The sequence below is a fragment of the Nansenia antarctica genome, assembly GCF_963989245.1.
Source record: "Nansenia antarctica genome assembly, chromosome: 13".
NCBI classification, from domain to species: Eukaryota; Metazoa; Chordata; class Actinopteri; order Argentiniformes; family Microstomatidae; genus Nansenia; species Nansenia antarctica.
In genome coordinates, this window is record NC_137683.1 from 30,259,788 (window position 1) to 30,276,711 (window position 16,924).

Sequence of the window (16,924 nt, forward strand, 5' to 3'; positions counted from 1 at the left end):
GCGGCCCGCCACAGTCTCGTCTATGTATGGGAACCACTGGTGAACTGTTTGGCTGTAATGTATAGTTTACCCTGTTTGTGCCTCCTTTGTTTCCAACTGCAGGTCCTCTTCAGCTCATGTAACCATGGATGAATCTACAGAGTCCCTGAGATCTGGCTGTGGTTCTCCAGCCCTGAAAATCACACAGTGGGGTCCAGCGATGGTGGCAGTGAAGCTGGAGGAAGAAGATGTAGAGGAGAATGGTGTGATGGTGAAAGAAGAAGAAATGGAGGAGAATGAAGTGATGCAGAAGGGTCTGATGGTGAAAGAAGAGGATGGAGGAGGAGAAATGAGGAAGGAGGTTAGTACTTTACTACTAGAATTCCAAGTTTGTCAATGGGCCGACTATGGAGACTTGAAAACCATCTTTTTGGAACATTTTCAAATCACCATATTGGTCTCTGTTCTTGGACTTTGTCCTCTTGGACACAAAACTCCAATTCCCAGATCCACTTTTTAGAATGTCACCTGAACAATCTGTTAGAGCAGCGATTCCCAACCTATGAGAGTACTGCAAGTGGCCCGCCAAATCATGGGCAAAATTTAAAAATGTACAAAAACATGGCATACGTCTTTAAGATTATCTGATAAATGGGGTTTCTGTTTCTAGCTGCAGGTCCTCCTCAGGGCAGCAACCATGTATGAACCAGAGTCCACAGAGTCCCCCGGATCTGGCTGTGGTTCTCCAGCCCTGAAAATCACATGGTGGGGTCCAGAGATGGTGGCAGTGAAGCTGGAGGAAGAAGATGTGGAGGAGAATGGTGTGATGGTGAAAGAAGAAGAAGTGGAGGAGAAGAGAGTGATGGTGAAAGAAGAAGAAGAAGTAGAGGAGAATGGAGTGGTAGTGAAAGAAGAGGATGAAGGAGAAGATGTAATGCAGAATGGTGTGATAGTGAAAGAAGAGGACGGAGGAGAAGAAATGAGGGAGGAGGGAGTGATGGTGAAAGAGGACAGAGGAGAAGTGGAGATGGAAGACAGTGAGATGGATGGTAAGTAGGGTTCAGTCGTAATATCGTATACCACAGTATTTGAAAATAGCAACGGTGTCCGTCTCAATACCGTCATCCAAAAAATTCTGCTGCCCAATATGCGCATGTACAGTGCTGCTTGAAAGTATATGAACCCCTTGTACAATTACCGTATTTTCCAGACTATAAGTCGCTCCGGAGTATAAGTCATACCAGTAAAAAATGCGCCATGAAGAAAAAAACACATATAAGTCGCACTGGACTATAAGTCGCATTTATTTAGAAATGTATTTCACAAAATCCAAGACCAAGAACAGACATTTAATCTGGAAAAGCAAGTTATTCAACTACACAATAGCACACAGAATAACAGGCTGAATAGGTGTCCGGTATGTTAACATAACACATTAACAGTTATTCAGCTACACAATAGCATAAAGAACATACCTGGGAGGCTGAATAGGCTAAATTAACATAACAAGCCAGATAGTCTAACAAGCAAGTTACCAGTAAACAAGTTCACCAAGCTCCTGTTAATGTTTCAGTTAATTCTTCAGTGGTACAGGAGCAGCATATAGTTGTCACAAGCCCAGAGCGCCCTCTCGCGGCTGTAGACGGTAATGTAAAACTATGAAAAAAAGTGTGACTTATAGTCCGGAAAATACGATATAGATTTTTATTATAGAACTAGACAGGGACAATTCCTGTGGAAATTGTGAAGTGTGCTTGCCCCCCCACTGTGTGAGTGTATGTGTGTGTGTGTGTGTGTGTGTTTTGGTCACCACCCTGCCCCCCCCCCCCGAGCTGTGGTGTTTTGAATATTGCCCCGTTCATTGTCTGGCATTTTTTGTCCACTAAACGGGGCATTGTGGGTAAACCGTATGCCATAACCTTCCGTCGGACAATAGCAACGCGAGTTGGAACGAGCCGCACGTTTTGACACCTCATGTCTACCTAGTGGCAAAACCGTGGGAGAAGTAGCCCGGGCCAAATTTTGCTATAATAATAAATAGCCTAAATATATATATATGTACAATACTAATAAGTGCTGCTTGCTACTGCAAGCACACTTAATTATAGTCTTTTTTATCTGACATAACAGGTTTATATTTACCAATTCCACTTCTAGGCAGAGTTGCTGTCATGTTAAATGCTCTCCATGTGTAAATGATTTGCCTCACGGTGGACTAATGGAGTTCAAATCTTATATAGCCTTCCGCAGACTGATGTAGTCTCACTAACCTCTTCCTGATGTCCTCTGAGATCTCCTCAGGTTTCTTATCTCTATTTATCAGAGTCCCACCCAAACTCTTTCCTAAAGATCTCTCCTTCAACTGGTTCATTTGGTACCCAATTATTTACCCACCAGATTCTACTTACCTACTTGATTTAACCACCAAGGCAACTTGGGGTTCACTTATTTTTGCACCTGCACTAATATTTCTTTATAATTTAGTTTTTCTACTACACGCACGATTCCCTCTAAACCAACATATGGAATTGGTAAATATAAAACCCTGTTATAATTAAATAACGATTTCATGGTAAAAAAAGTAAAAAGACGCTATGAAAGTGACGACAGAATTGATTGTAAGCAATAATTTGTCAAATAAATAACTAGCTTAAACAGCTTCCTCCCTCTCCTCTGTTCTCATTGTCCAGGGGCCTCATTTATAAAGCGTTGCTTACCTACGCTTTGCGTACCTACGCACCTTTGCAAAGCAAGAACATTTTCGTCACCAACATTCAGATTTATAAAACGGTGCGCACGCCAGTGGATTTTGCAAGTTCCACGCCTGCTTCCAATCAACTCTGTTGCACACGTGAACGAGCGTCTTGCCCCACCCTTTTTGACGCCCATAGTTGCCTATAATAATAATAACTTTTTATTTCTATAGCACTTTTCCTGCAAACGTTGCATATAAATGGTCAGTCAAACGCCCGACAGAACGCAGAAAAAAAATACTTTTCACCCAATCAGTCAATTTCCGCACAACGAACGTTCTCGCCAGACCATATATAACATGTTCCAGACTGCATCGACAACGGAATCAGTTTAAACGTGAATCGTCCTACTGTTTACCTTATTATTTATGATAATGTCATAACATCCAAGTATTGGTATAATATGTATAATAATTACACATCCAATTAAATATGATTCCCGATTAAACTACAACATTTGAGAGGTTGTTTTGCAAAAACAGATACCTCGCTTTGTAGTTATTATACTAAATAATTTCTCTTTTAGATTAGATTAGATTCAACCTTAGTCATTGAGAAGTACTAAGACAAGGAAACGCAGATGCATTTCATGATCGTCGCCTCAGACCGAGGGCGATTGATGGTTATTTTGTCTTTGTCATTTTCAAATAATCGCACAACAGTTGTCTCCTCCTCAACAAGCTGCTTGCTGATGGTCTTGTAGCCCATTCCAGCCTTGTGCAGGTCTACAATATTGTCCCTGACGTCCTTATACAACTTTTTGGTCTTGCCCATGATGGAGAGGTTAGAATCTGATTGATTGATTCTGTGACTTGCGTACGTACATGCGTATGTAAATTTTCCCGCAAATTTGGGATTTATAAAAAAGGAACTTGGCGTGAAACTGTGCGCACCTCTAAGCACACTGGGACCCATGCGTACGCATAGAAACTGGAGAAATGAGCAACTGCGACTCCGCTGGCAGAAGGATGAAAGAGGAGAAACGCTTTGTAGTCCTTGGGCCAAACCATTTTTCATTACCAAATTCTGGGCAAATTCTAGATGTGATTTTTTTATTCCTATACATCCCTACATTATGTTTTAATATGATAGACCTTTTGGCTTGGCAGCTTATTAGTGGTTATCACCTCTTAAAGGTATGGAGTGCTTTTCTTCAAAACCGGAGTTTTGACAGAAAAAGTCCCCTGCCATATCTTGCTCCCCTTCGTATGATTCGCGCGTAGCTGTGCTGTGGTTGTGATAGAGACATGAGCCCTTTCATGTCCTTTATGCGCCTGAGTCTCCTAAACACGTAGAGACCAACCCCGAGTCGATCAAAGCTTCCTGCGCTGAGCTATGGTAACTTTCCCGCACCTACCCCCTACCGGTGAATGCCTAATTTTTGCGGTTTTCCGGAGGTATTGTGTGGTAGGTGCGGGAAAGTTACCATAGCTCAGCGTAGGAAGTTCTGATCGACTCGGGGTTGGTCTCTACTTGTTCAGGAGACCCAGGCGCATAAAGGACATCTGGCTCATGTCTCTATCACAAGCACAGCCCGAGCTACGTGCGACTCACGCGAAGGGGAGCAGAATATGGCAGGGGATTTTTTGATGGGTAAAACATTTTACCTAATAGATATCACCATGAAACTTCCCCAGTTGATTACTTACATTGAGACAATAATTTTTTGTATTACAAGTTTTCAGAAATGTTCTGTTTAAATATGCAAATGATGTATTATCTACTTAAAATATGAGTTGATTTGCATATCTTTAAAGAACATTTGGACCACAGATTGGATAAAGACAGTAATAAATTACTATACACCCCTAGATTATTATTTGATGTGATAGACCTTGTTGGACCTTGTTGTTGGTAGTTTAATACCTTATCCCCTCTTAAAGTATGGACTGCTGTCATTTAAAATGTGTGTTAGACTACGTTCTGTACGGGAGTGGACCCGAATGCAGGACACTGAGGCGGAGGCAGATGAACAGTTACATTTATTTAGCCCACAAGGCAGTGAAAGCTGTAGGTGTATGGAGTCCGGTGGTAGGTGTGGTCCAAAATTGGGAGATGTTTTCTGATTTCTGCCGCCCTCAACAAAGTTCTCCATGAGTCCAGGTTTTGGGGTAACACCAGGTTTGAGTTGGAGTCATGATCAGAGCAGTGGATGATGCTGTCCATCATCAGAGCAGTGGATGATGCTGTCCATGATCAGAGCAGTGGATGATGCTGTCCATGATCAGAGCAGTGGATGATGCTGTCCATCATCAGAGCAGTGGATGATGCTGTCCATCATCAGAGCAGTGGATGATGCTGTCCATGCCGCTTTCTTGGCAGGTTGCTGCTGCATTCACCTGAAGTTGGATCCATCATTAGACTTACACTTACTGCTGATGATGTGGGTCTCTGAAATAGAGGAATACATCTAGTTTGACATTAAATTACCAACCTTATTCTAAACTAAAAGATTGTCAGGGTGCAGTAATTGGGGCAGATCTCATTACAACTTAGAGGGGCTACAAACAAGGAATCTTCTGTAAATGTAATGTAAATTAAGTTACATTAATATTACTACAATATAAAACCCTGTCTCAAGCCTGGGTACACAACAGGCTACTTTGCTAGTTTAGCTAGCTAACTAAAGTGTTATTAACTATAAAGAATAATAATGCATTTTATTTGTATTGCACTTTTCATTCAAAAGAATCTCAGAGTGCTACAGAGTAAAAAAAAAAAAAAAACATAATAAGTAAAAAACACAAAATAAATCACAAGAATGAACACAGTTCAACAGTCAAAGGCCTGTCTTAAAAGAGTCCAGGCTCTGTACTGCCCTTAGCTGGCTAGGAAGGCTGTTCCACAGGCTCTGTACTGCCCTTAGCTGGCTAGGAAGGCTGTTCCACAGGCTCTGTACTGCCCTTAGCTGGCTAGGAAGGCTGTTTCACAGGCTCTGTACTGCCCTTAGCTGGCTAGGAAGGCTGTTGCACAGGCTCTGTACTGCCCTTAGCTGGCTAGGAAGGCTGTTCCACAGGCTCTGTACTGCCCTTAGCTGGCTAGGAAGGCTGTTCCACAGGCACGGCGCAGCCGAACAGAAGGCTCGGTCCCCCATGGTGCGGAGCCTGGTATTGGGGACCTGGAGGAGCAAACTGTTTGAAGACCTGAGGGTGCGGGTGGAGGTTTGTGGAGTGATGAGTTCTTGTAGATAGGGAGGTGCGTGTCCGTTGATGCATTTGTGGGTGAGAAGAAGGACTTTGTAGTCAACCCTGAATGAGACAGGGAGCCAGTGTAGTGAGTGTAGAACTAGGGATGCACCGAACATTCGGCCACCGAATGTATTCGGCCGAATATCGCAAAATAAAGCACATTCGGTATTCGGCCGAATGTGTGAAAACACTGAATGTTTACCACCGAATAGTGTGTGTGTTTTGATAACGCAATACAATTAAATATAACTCTCAACAGGCGCGCGGCGCGAGGCGACGCGCTTTCAAAACTGGCTGCGTTCGTAAATTCACTCAGGAAATCCGATCAGCACTCGTGGAATGCCTCTCGTCCAATCAAATGACTCGGTTTCTCTATGATGTCGGGCCCAGTGTGCGCTCCAGCGCTCTCAGAGCGACTTTACGAACGCAACCTTACACTCATCTAGCTAGTTAGAAGCAGCTAGATGAGAAGCAGAGTTGTTGCCTTGTTGAAAACATATTCAGACTCCCCAGCTGTTCTACACGAGTTTATGACATGCAGCTGTATCATGCGGTGGTTTCTATGCAAACCAGAGACTATAAAAACAAAAGATATTCATTCTGAAATAACATGAACTATTATCCTTACACTCAGGTGGACTCAATTCAACTTGTTGAATGACTTGTTGAAGACATTTAGCATTTGACCTAATTTTAAGAGTGACAAAGGGTCTGAATACTTATGTACATGAGGTATTTCTGTATTTACATTTTAATACATTTGCAAACATTAAAAAACGTTTTTACTTAGATTATGGGGTACTGTGTGTGAATTGATGGCAAATCTATTCAAAAATGTGAAAAAAGTGAAGGGGTCTAAATACTTTCTGAAGCCTATGTAGAGACAAATCATGAATATCATATGAATAAAAAGCAAAATGTATTTAGTTTATGCAATGATAAAATTAAAAACTGCCGATACACATTCGGTATTCGGCCAAGTGTTTCCTTAAATTCGGCCTCGGCCAAGAATTTTCATTTCGGTGCATCCCTATGTAGAACGGGGGTTATGTGCTTGTATTTGTGGACTCTCATCAGGATCCTGGCAGCGCTGTTCTGGATGTATGGCAGCTTCTGTATGCTTTTGCCAGGAATCCCGATGAAGAGCGGATTGCAGTAGTCAAAGGCATGGACAAGTTCTCTGCATCTCACAGGGTTAGAGTGGGATGGAGTTTGGAAATATTTCTGAGATGATAGAAGGAGGTTTTGCACAGGTGTTTAATATGGTCACTGAAGGTCAGGTGAGAGTCAAACCTAACCCCCAGATTTGAGACTGAGGAGGAGAAGGGGATGACTTGACCCTCGAAGGTGAGCTGTGATATGGGCGAAGACTGAACCTGGTGTGGGGTGCCAACAAGAAGAGCTTCGGATTTGTTACTGTTTAACTGAAGGAAGTTGTTGTTCATCCATGCCTTTATCTCCTCAAGACAGGTGGTGAGACATGACATGGCTGCAGAGGGGCTTGGAGCAGTTTTAATGTAGAGCTGTGTCATCAGCATAACAATGGAAAGACATCCCATATCTGGTGATGACACGACCGAGGGGGAGCATGTAGGTGATGAAGAGGATGGGGCCGAGAACCGACCCCTGTGGAACACCACAGGTAACAGGGAGAAGTCTGGACTTGCATCCTCCCAGTGAGACGTATTCAGTCCTGCCAGAGAGATAGGACTGAAACCACTTCAGTGCAGAGTCTGAGAGTCCAATGGTGGTGTGGAGGCGCTCTAGGAGGATAGTGTGATCCACCATGTCAAATGCTGCTGTCAGGTCCAGGAGGATGTCATCAGCAGTTCATTCGTCACCCTTAGCATAGCCGTTTCTGTACTGTGGGCTGAGCGAAAGCCTGACTGAAATCTTTCAAACAGGTTGTTGTGTTTGAGGTGATCCTGGAGTTGGGAAGCAACTTCCTTCACTAGCACCTTGGACAGGAAGGCAAGGTTGGTGTATGACTTGAGCAGAGCAGTGGGAATGGGGTCCAGGGCGCAAGTGCATGATTTCATTCCTCTAAGGATTTCCATAATGTGGCTCTGTTGAACCTCTGTGAAACATGGGAGAGATGGCAAGCTCCCAGGCGAGGGGTTGGTAGCAGAGGGAGACAGAGAGGAAGAGCTGGGCATCAGAGAGCGAATGTTGTTGACCTTGGATCTGAAAAAGTAAATGAAGCTGTTACATCGCTGCTCTGTAGCCTCAGTAGTGGGAGATGGTTGTGGCTTCAGGAGATGATTTATGGTGGAAAAAACTAGCTAGCTAGTTATAATAATAATAATAATAATAATAATAACTTGCATTTATATAGCACCTTTCAGGGAACCCAAGGTCGCTTAGTTATCTAACCAGCTATACATTACCACTAACTCTAAACTAGCTTGCTAGCTAAAGTTACCTGAGGTAACTTACCTCTAAATATGGATCTGGCTGGGGCTAAGTTAATTTATTTGAGGAGGTAAACACACACTTTTTTTTTTTTAAGCACTTTGTTTTAGATTTTTATTCTGGAAAACTATGTAAATTAATGCATATTTTAAGTAGATAATGTATCATTTGTATATTTAAACATACAAATTCAGAAAACAATAAATGTACCCATCCATGGGTTTGACCTTTCATCTGACTCCGCCTCAGTGTCCTGCATTCGGGTCCACAAGTCCCCTGCCATATTTTGCTCCCCTTCGCGTCAGTCGCGCATAGCTCGGGCTGTGGTTGTGATAGAGACATGAGCCAGGTTAGATTTATGCGCCTGGGTCTCCTAAACACGTAGAGATCAACCCAGAGTCGATCAAAGCTTCCTACGCTGAGCTATGGTAACTCTCCCGCACCTACCACACAATACCTCCGGAAAACCGCAAAAATTAGGCATTCACCGGTAGGGGGTAGGTGCGGTAAAGTTACCATAGCTCAGCGCAGGAAGCTCTGATCGACTATCACAAGCACAGCACAGCTAGGCGCGAATCATACGAAGGGGAGCAATATATGGCAGGGGACTTTTTTAGGCAAAACTCCGGTTTTGAAAAAAAGCACTCCCTACCTTTAAGAGGTGATAACCACTAATAAGCTGCCAAACCAAACAAACCAAAAGGTCTATCATATCAAAACATAATCTAGGGATGTATAGGAATTAAAAAATCACATCTAGAATTTGCCCAGAATTTGGTAATGAAATGTTCAGTTTGGGGGTTTGGCCCAAGGACTATTGAAATGGATACCATTTCCACCGACATAAGAAATATTGGCTCTCACGTATTATGAAGGAGTGCACACAAAGGATACGTGCACACTGCACATATCTTATTCGTCCTTGTCCTGTACGCATCACACTATATACATATATCTTTACTGTACATATCATATTGATATTCATGCAAATATATTTACTTTTTACATAAATATTCATTGCACGTAGCGCGAGGTTGACCACCGTCCGCATTGACTTCACAGTAATGTACGTCTTCATAAGGGTAACGTTCCCGATAAGTCCAATGATTGCAATATCCATACAGTGAAGAACATGAACAGGCCCACTGTAGACAATTGACTATCATCCCCAAGTAGGCCTACACCCCATCCCTATGTATACGGACTACGAAAACTTTAAGCGCACAGATTACTGAACTATCTATTATTACTAGTTGCATCACTAGTGTATCCTGTCTTGAGATGATGATGAGATGAGATGAGATAACGTTTATTGCCATTTATGCATACACATTAAGCATACACATATAGGAATTTGATTTGGTGTTACAGTAAGAGCATTTCTAGATGCAATGCAAACAAAACAACACAGGACAGACAGCAGTGCAGACAGAACACAACAAACTGTAAACAAGCTGTAATATTGTCACCTTTATCTTGTATTATACCTATTGCCTTATGTCTTGTGCTGCCATGTCAGGAACCGAAGCCTATACGAATTTTACTCTCTTAATGTAACGTAACAATAAACTTGAAACATGCTTGGCTTTTCTACAATGCAGGTTAGATGACGAACTGCATTTCCTTGTGACAACCTTGGTACTTGTCAATTACAATAAGATTGAATCTAATCTAAAAGAAAAAACATGATTTAACATAATAAATACAAAGGGAGATATGTTGTACAGTTTAATCCGGAATCATATTTAATTGAATCTGTAATTATTAAACAATACTTGAATGTTATGAAATGTATTATCATAAATAATAAGGTGAACACGTTGTCGATACAGTCTAGAACATAGATATTATAGAGTTTCACACTACTGCGCAGAAATTGAGTGGGTGAAATTGTTTTCGCCTTCTGTCGGGCATTTAACTGACCAATAATAGGCAAAGCATGGGTATTAAAAAGGGTGGGGCGAGACGCTTGTTCCCATGCGCAACATTTAGGGTTGATTGGGATAAAGGGAAGCCGGTGTGGGAATAGTGGCCCGCAAATTCCACTTGCCGCGTGCGCACCGATTTTATAAATCAGAATCCAAATGTTCTTGCTTTGCGTACGCACCAAAACTCTCTTCTCTCGTCTATATAATATCTATGTTCCAGACTGCTTCAACAACGGAGTCAGTTTAAACGTGATTCGTCCTACTGTTCACCTTACTATTCATGATAATACATGTCATAACATCCAAGTATTGTTTAATAATTACAGATTAATTAAGACAAGATACACTGGTGGTGCAATTAGTAATAATAGATAGCTCAGTAATAAAGTGTCTGTGCGCTTAAAATGTTCGTAGTCCGTATACATGGGGTGTGCTTGGGGATGATAGTCAATTGTCTACAGTGGGCTTGTTCATGTTCTTCAATGTATGGATATTGCGATCATTGGACTTATCGGGACGTTACCCACTGAGCACTCGGGAACAGTGAATCAGGAACGGTGCTCAACTTGTCCAGCCTCGCGCTATGTGCAATGAATATGAATATAAAAAGTTAATATATTTGCATGAATATCTATATGATACGAACAAAGATATATGTAGGCTACATTGTGATGGGTACAGGACAAGGGAGAATAAGATATGTGCAGTGTGCCCGTATATTCTTTGTGTGCACTCGCATAATATGTGAGGTAATATTTCGATTTATGTTGGTGGAAATTGTATCCATTTCAAAGCGTTTCTCCTGTTTCATCCTTCTGCCAGCGGAGTCGCAGTTGACATTTCTCCAGCTTCTATGCGTACGCATGGATCACAGTGTGCTAGCCTAGAGGTGCGCACAGTTTTTATAAATCCCAAAATTGTGGGAAGATTTGCTTACGCACCCTAGTGTGCGTACGCAAGCTTTATAAATGAGGCCCCTGGACCTGTCTGCTGCATTCTATGCAGTAAACCACTAGATCAGCGGTTCCCAACCTTTTTGGACTCACGGCCCACTTTACAAATCTCTACAGCAGCGGTTCCCAACCTATGGGCCGCGGCCCACTGGTGGTCCGCGAGAGTACTGCAAGTGGGCCGCCAAATCATGGGCACATTTTTTTGGGGGGACGTTTTTTTGTTACAAAAACGTGATCGTATTGTGTGGTGTGCGCCGATATTTCCATCCGAAAAGAAGAAGTCAGCTCGCTTCTTGATTGGCTACATTCCATCCCCGTCACAATCGGACTCGCGAACAGGGTTGCCAGGTGGGATCGACATTTTCCACCCTAACCACAGTCTAAAATCGCTAATTCCACCCCCAAAAAAACGAGCCCATCTGGCAACCCTAGTCGGGAGTTGCCCACACACATATGGATGTTTGGTCGTAAATATTGAACACATACAACATTTACGATCTTGGTATTTGATCACCTGCTATATAAAACATCGCCGCTCGGCTTTAATGGTTTAACCGCTATTTATTTTTAAATGTTTTGCCTCTAGTTTTTGGTGAAATTACGTCGTTTTTTTGAGCGCTCGTGCACGTTTCATGCTCGCCACCCTCTCAGAACTGGGCATCTCTGACTCGGCACTCTTCTTGTTTGCATCCTGGCAGCTGTCACTGTCCTGGCACCCCGCTGGTGGAACAACCTTCCCACTGCTATCTGACCTGCACAGTCTCACTACCTATCTTCTGCCATAGATCTGAACTGTCCCTCCAGACAGCTCTCCCTTTATTCCCCTGTACAGTTTCTCTACTGTTAAAAAGAAAAACGTAATTCTTCCTTCTTCTAGTATTCTGACTGTCACTGTCCCCTGGCCCGAACGTTACTTTTTACTTTTTCTTGCAATGACTGATGGCTAGATGACTTCGCTTACTTAGAAAAATGATGTAAGTTGCTTTGGATAAAGGTGTCTGCTAAATGCCAAACATTTAAATGTAATGTTATCTCCAATCACACTCCAATTTGAAATATTATTATTCTTTTCGGGCTACTTTCCCCTCTCTGTTTCGCACAAGGAAAATGTGTTTGTAACCCTGTATATGTTCCTGTTCTCACAGACCAGCAGAGATCCAACCCAGGTTCAGACAGCAAGCCCGGCTCCACCACATCAGGAAACCATAAACGGCAAAGACGGAAAAAAAGACCCTGTATGGACTGCTGCAGTAGTTTCTCTGAGCCAGAGGATTTGAGAAGACACTCTTGCAGGCCCCGTCGTCCCTGCTTAGTTTGCAGTAAGAGTTTAATTTGTCCAACTCACCTTGAATCACACCCACATACTCACACAGGAGAGAAACCATACCACTGCTCCCAGTGTAGGAAGAGTTTCAGTCAAGCAGGAGACCTGAAGAAGCATCAGCGAATACACACAGGAGAGAAACCATATCGCTGCCCCCAGTGTGGGAAGAGTTTCAACCTGGAACAATACCTAAGGATACATCAGAGAATACACACAGGAGAGAAACCATACAAGTGCTCCCAATGTGAGAAAAGTTTTAGTCAAGCAGGAAACCTAAATAAGCATCAGAGAATACACACGGGAGAGAAACCACACCACTGCTCCCAATGTGAGAAGAGTTTCAGTCAAGCAGGAGACCTGAAGAAGCATCAGAGAATACACACAGGAGAGAAACCATACCAGTGCTCCGAATGTGGGAAGATTTTCAATCAGCAACAACACCTTAGGCGACATCAGAGAATACACACAGGAGAGAAACCATTTAGCTGTTCCCATTGTGGGAAGACTTTCAATGTTGCCAGCGGCCTAAAGACACACCAGAGAATACACACAGGAGAGAAACCATATAACTGTTCCCAGTGTGGGAGGTCTTTCACTGATTCAAGCAACCTAAAGACACACCAGAGAACCCACACACGAGAGAAACCATACCACTGCTCCCAGTGTGGGAAGAGATTCAATCAGGAACAACGCCTAAGGATACACCAGAGAATACACACACAAGAGAAACCAGTGCACCAGTGCTCCCAATGTGAGAAGAGTTTCAGTTCAGCAGGAAACCTAAATAAGCATCAGAGAATACACGAGTGAGAAACCATACCAATGCGCTCAATGTGAGAAGAGTTTCAGTCAAGTTTCAGTATCATATGATATGTACCAAATGCACTTGTTGATTTGGCCACTCCTACTGTTCCCACTATATTGTTAATGCCATTTCTATTTTTAAGAGTGGGTGAGTCTGAATAGAAGGGTCTGAATACTTATGTACATTAGGCATTTACATTTTAATAAATGTACTTTCTCAAAACCTCTCAGAACCTTCTCAAAACGTGTTTTCACTTTGTCATTCTGGGGTATTGTGTGTGGATTGCTGGCAAATTATTTTAATTTAATTGCTTTTAAATCGAGTCTATAACAATGTTACGACCCCATATGGTCTAGGGGATATGGGGTTGCTTTTGATAAAGGCGTCTGCTAAATGCCACGCTAAATGTAATGTTATCTCCAATCACACTCCAATTTGAAAACAAACAAACAGAGGGGCTACTTTCCCCTCTGTTTTGCACAATGAAAATGTATTTGTAACCCTGTATATGTTCCTGTTCTCACAGACCAGCAGAGATCCAACCCAGGTTCAGACAGCGAGCCCAGCTCCACCACATCAGGAAACCATAAATGGCAAAGACGGAAAAAAAAAACCTGTATGGACTGCTGCAGTAGTTTCTCTGAGCCAGAGGATTTGAGAAGACACTCTTGCAGGCCCCGTCCTCCCTGCTTTGTTTGCAGTAAGAGTTTAATTTGTCCAACCCACCTTGAACCATACCACTGCTCCCAGTGTAGGAAGAGTTTCAGTCGAGCAGGAGACCTGAAGAGGCATCAGCGAATACACACGGGAGAGAAACCATATAAGTGCTCCCAATGTGAGAAAAGTTTTAGTCTAGCAGGAAACCTAAATAAGCATCAGAGAATACACACGGGAGAGAAACCATACCAGTGCTCCCAGTGTGGGAAGAGCTTCAGTCGAGCAGGAGACCTGAAGAAGCATCAGAGAATACACACAGGAGAGAAACCATACCAGTGCTCGGAATGTGAGAAGAGTTTCAGTCAAGCAGGAGACCTGAAGAAGCATCAGAGAGTACACACAGGAGAGAAACCATACCAGTGCTCCGAATGTGAGAAGAGTTTCACTCAGCAACATCACCTTAGGCGACATCAGAGAATACACACAGGAGAGAAACCATACAAGTGCTCCCAATGTGAGAAGAGTTTTAGTCTAGCAGGAAACCTAAATAAGCATCAGAGAATACACACGGGAGAGAAACCATACCAGTGCTCGGAATGTGAGAAGAGTTTCAGTCAAGCAGGAGACCTGAAGAAGCATCAGAGAGTACACACAGGAGAGAAACCATACCAGTGCTCCGAATGTGAGAAGAGTTTCACTCAGCAACAACACCTTAGGCGACATCAGAGAATACACACAGGAGACAAACCATATAACTGTTCCCATTGTGGGAAGACTTTCACTGTTTCAAGCCACCTAAAGACACACCAGAGAACCCACACACGAGAGAAACCATACCACTGCTCCCAGTGTGGGAAGAGATTCAATCAGAAACAACGCCTAAGGATACACCAGAGAATACACACACAAGAGGCACCAGTGCTCCCAATGTGAGAAGAGTTTCAGTTCAGCAGGAAACCTTAATAAGCATCAGAGAATACACAAGTGAGAAACCATACCAATGCTCTCAATGTGAGAAGAGTTTCAGTCAAGTTTCAGTATCATATGATATGTACCAAATGCACTTGTTGATTTGGCCACTCCTACTGTTCCCACTATATTGTTAATGCCATTTCTTTTTTTAAGAGTGGGTGGGTCTGAATAGAAGGGTCTGAATCATTAGGTATTTACATTTTAATAAATTTACTGAACCTTCTCAAAACGTGTTTTCACTTTGTCATTCTGGGGTATTGTGTGTGGATTGCTGGCAAATTATTTTATTTTAATTGCTTTTAAATCGAGTCTATAACAATGTTACGACCCCATATATGGTCTAGGGGATATGGGGTGTAAAAATTAAATAAAACCGGCAGGACAAGAATCAGAGGAGATGGGAGATATAAAATAAACAAGATTTATTGTAAAAAGGTAACATAAACAGGTGTCCGAGAAACACATTAAACTGAAAACTACTCTAGAAAAAGAAAAAGCGAATGAACCTAATGTATAAAGGATAAAGTAATTTAATTCAATGACCAAGTGGTAACCCTACCTCTAACCCTAACTAACTGATCCAAATACAAATGAGACTAAATTGCTACAAACATACGATTAACAAACACAACCTACAAAACTACAGCTGTACTAACAAAACCAACACAAAACAACTCAGGAGTTGTAGTCTGGCCCACTGGCACCATTACAGTGGCTGTGTTCGGAATGGTATACTAGCATACTCAATGAGTATATACTCCATACTATGGAAGGTGGATCGTGCCACATTCAAATGCAATACACACATCGGAATGCAATACACACATCGGAATGCAATACACGTGTAACACTAAATACAATGCAAAAATACGGCATATTTGTGCCAAAATAAAATCAATGTGTATTACATTTGGTCACGAGTGTATTCCATTGAGCATGTGTATTACATTTGAGCGCAGCGCATTACATTTGGTCATGAGTGTATTCCATTGAGCATGTGTATTACATTTGAGCGCAGCGTATTACATTTGGTGATGAGTGTATTTCATTCGAGTGTCGGTGTAATAATTTGCATTGCTTTTCGATATCCGGTGTAATTTGCATTGTATTGCATTCGAGTGTTGGGTACTAATTTGAATTGCTTTTCGATATCCGATGTAATTTGCATTGTATTGCATTCCGATGTAGGTACCATATTTTCTTTCCGGTTCCGGCCATAGGTTCTGCCCTTTCCGGCAGTGGAGGCTCCTCCATAGAGGTGGAGGAGGCCTGGCCTCCCCAATAATTTGAGAGAAGAGAGAGAGATTTAAAAAAGCAATAATTATATTTTTTATCAGACACACAACATACAATTCAGAACAATACTTCATCCATTTCTAATATTTATCCTGCAGAACAGCACTCATACACGCGTGTGGCGGAAAAAGGTACTACACGGAGGCCAGGCCTCCTGTCGGAAAGTGGTTTCTCATAGAAGTCAATGTAATGCAAATTTTTTCATGGCAATATGTGATTGGCCAAATCACTGAAAATGGGTGGGCACAGGAGGCCTGGCCTCCGTGTAGTACCTTTTTCCGCCACACGCGTATGAGTGCTGTTCTGCAGGATAAATATTAGAAATGGATGAAGTATTGTTCTGAATTGTATATTGTGTGTCTGATTGACATAGTGTTTGAGTGCTTTTGACATGTCATTGATTGTATGTAGTATGTTGTGGTGAATGTTGTGAGCCTGAGCAGAAGGGACAATAGCTGCTGCAGGCGGACCAGAGATTCATGCCAATTGTTTTGTTTATTTGATGACCCATTGTGCAGGCAATAAAAGCTGCTTCATCCACCATCCTGAGAGTGTCCCAATCCCTTCAGTACCGCCAAACACAAATTAATAATTTTTAACAAAGACAGATAAGAAGAACAGGGAACATTCCATCGCGAGTGAAGCGAGCAAGCGGAA

General features: G+C 42.4%; 1 protein-coding gene across 1 annotated transcript; it reads left to right on the forward strand.

Moving 5' to 3' along the window:
- Positions 1-247: 247 nt before the first annotated feature.
- On the forward strand, positions 248-13,347 carry LOC308169519 (uncharacterized protein; the record flags this gene model as incomplete). The annotated part of the gene is made up of 2 exons (XM_080544200.1): positions 248-340; positions 12,874-13,347. The coding sequence occupies 2 exons, from the start codon at positions 248-250 to the stop codon at positions 13,345-13,347; spliced, it is 567 nt and encodes a 188-aa protein (XP_080400326.1).
- Between the last annotated feature and the right edge of the window lie 3,577 nt (positions 13,348-16,924).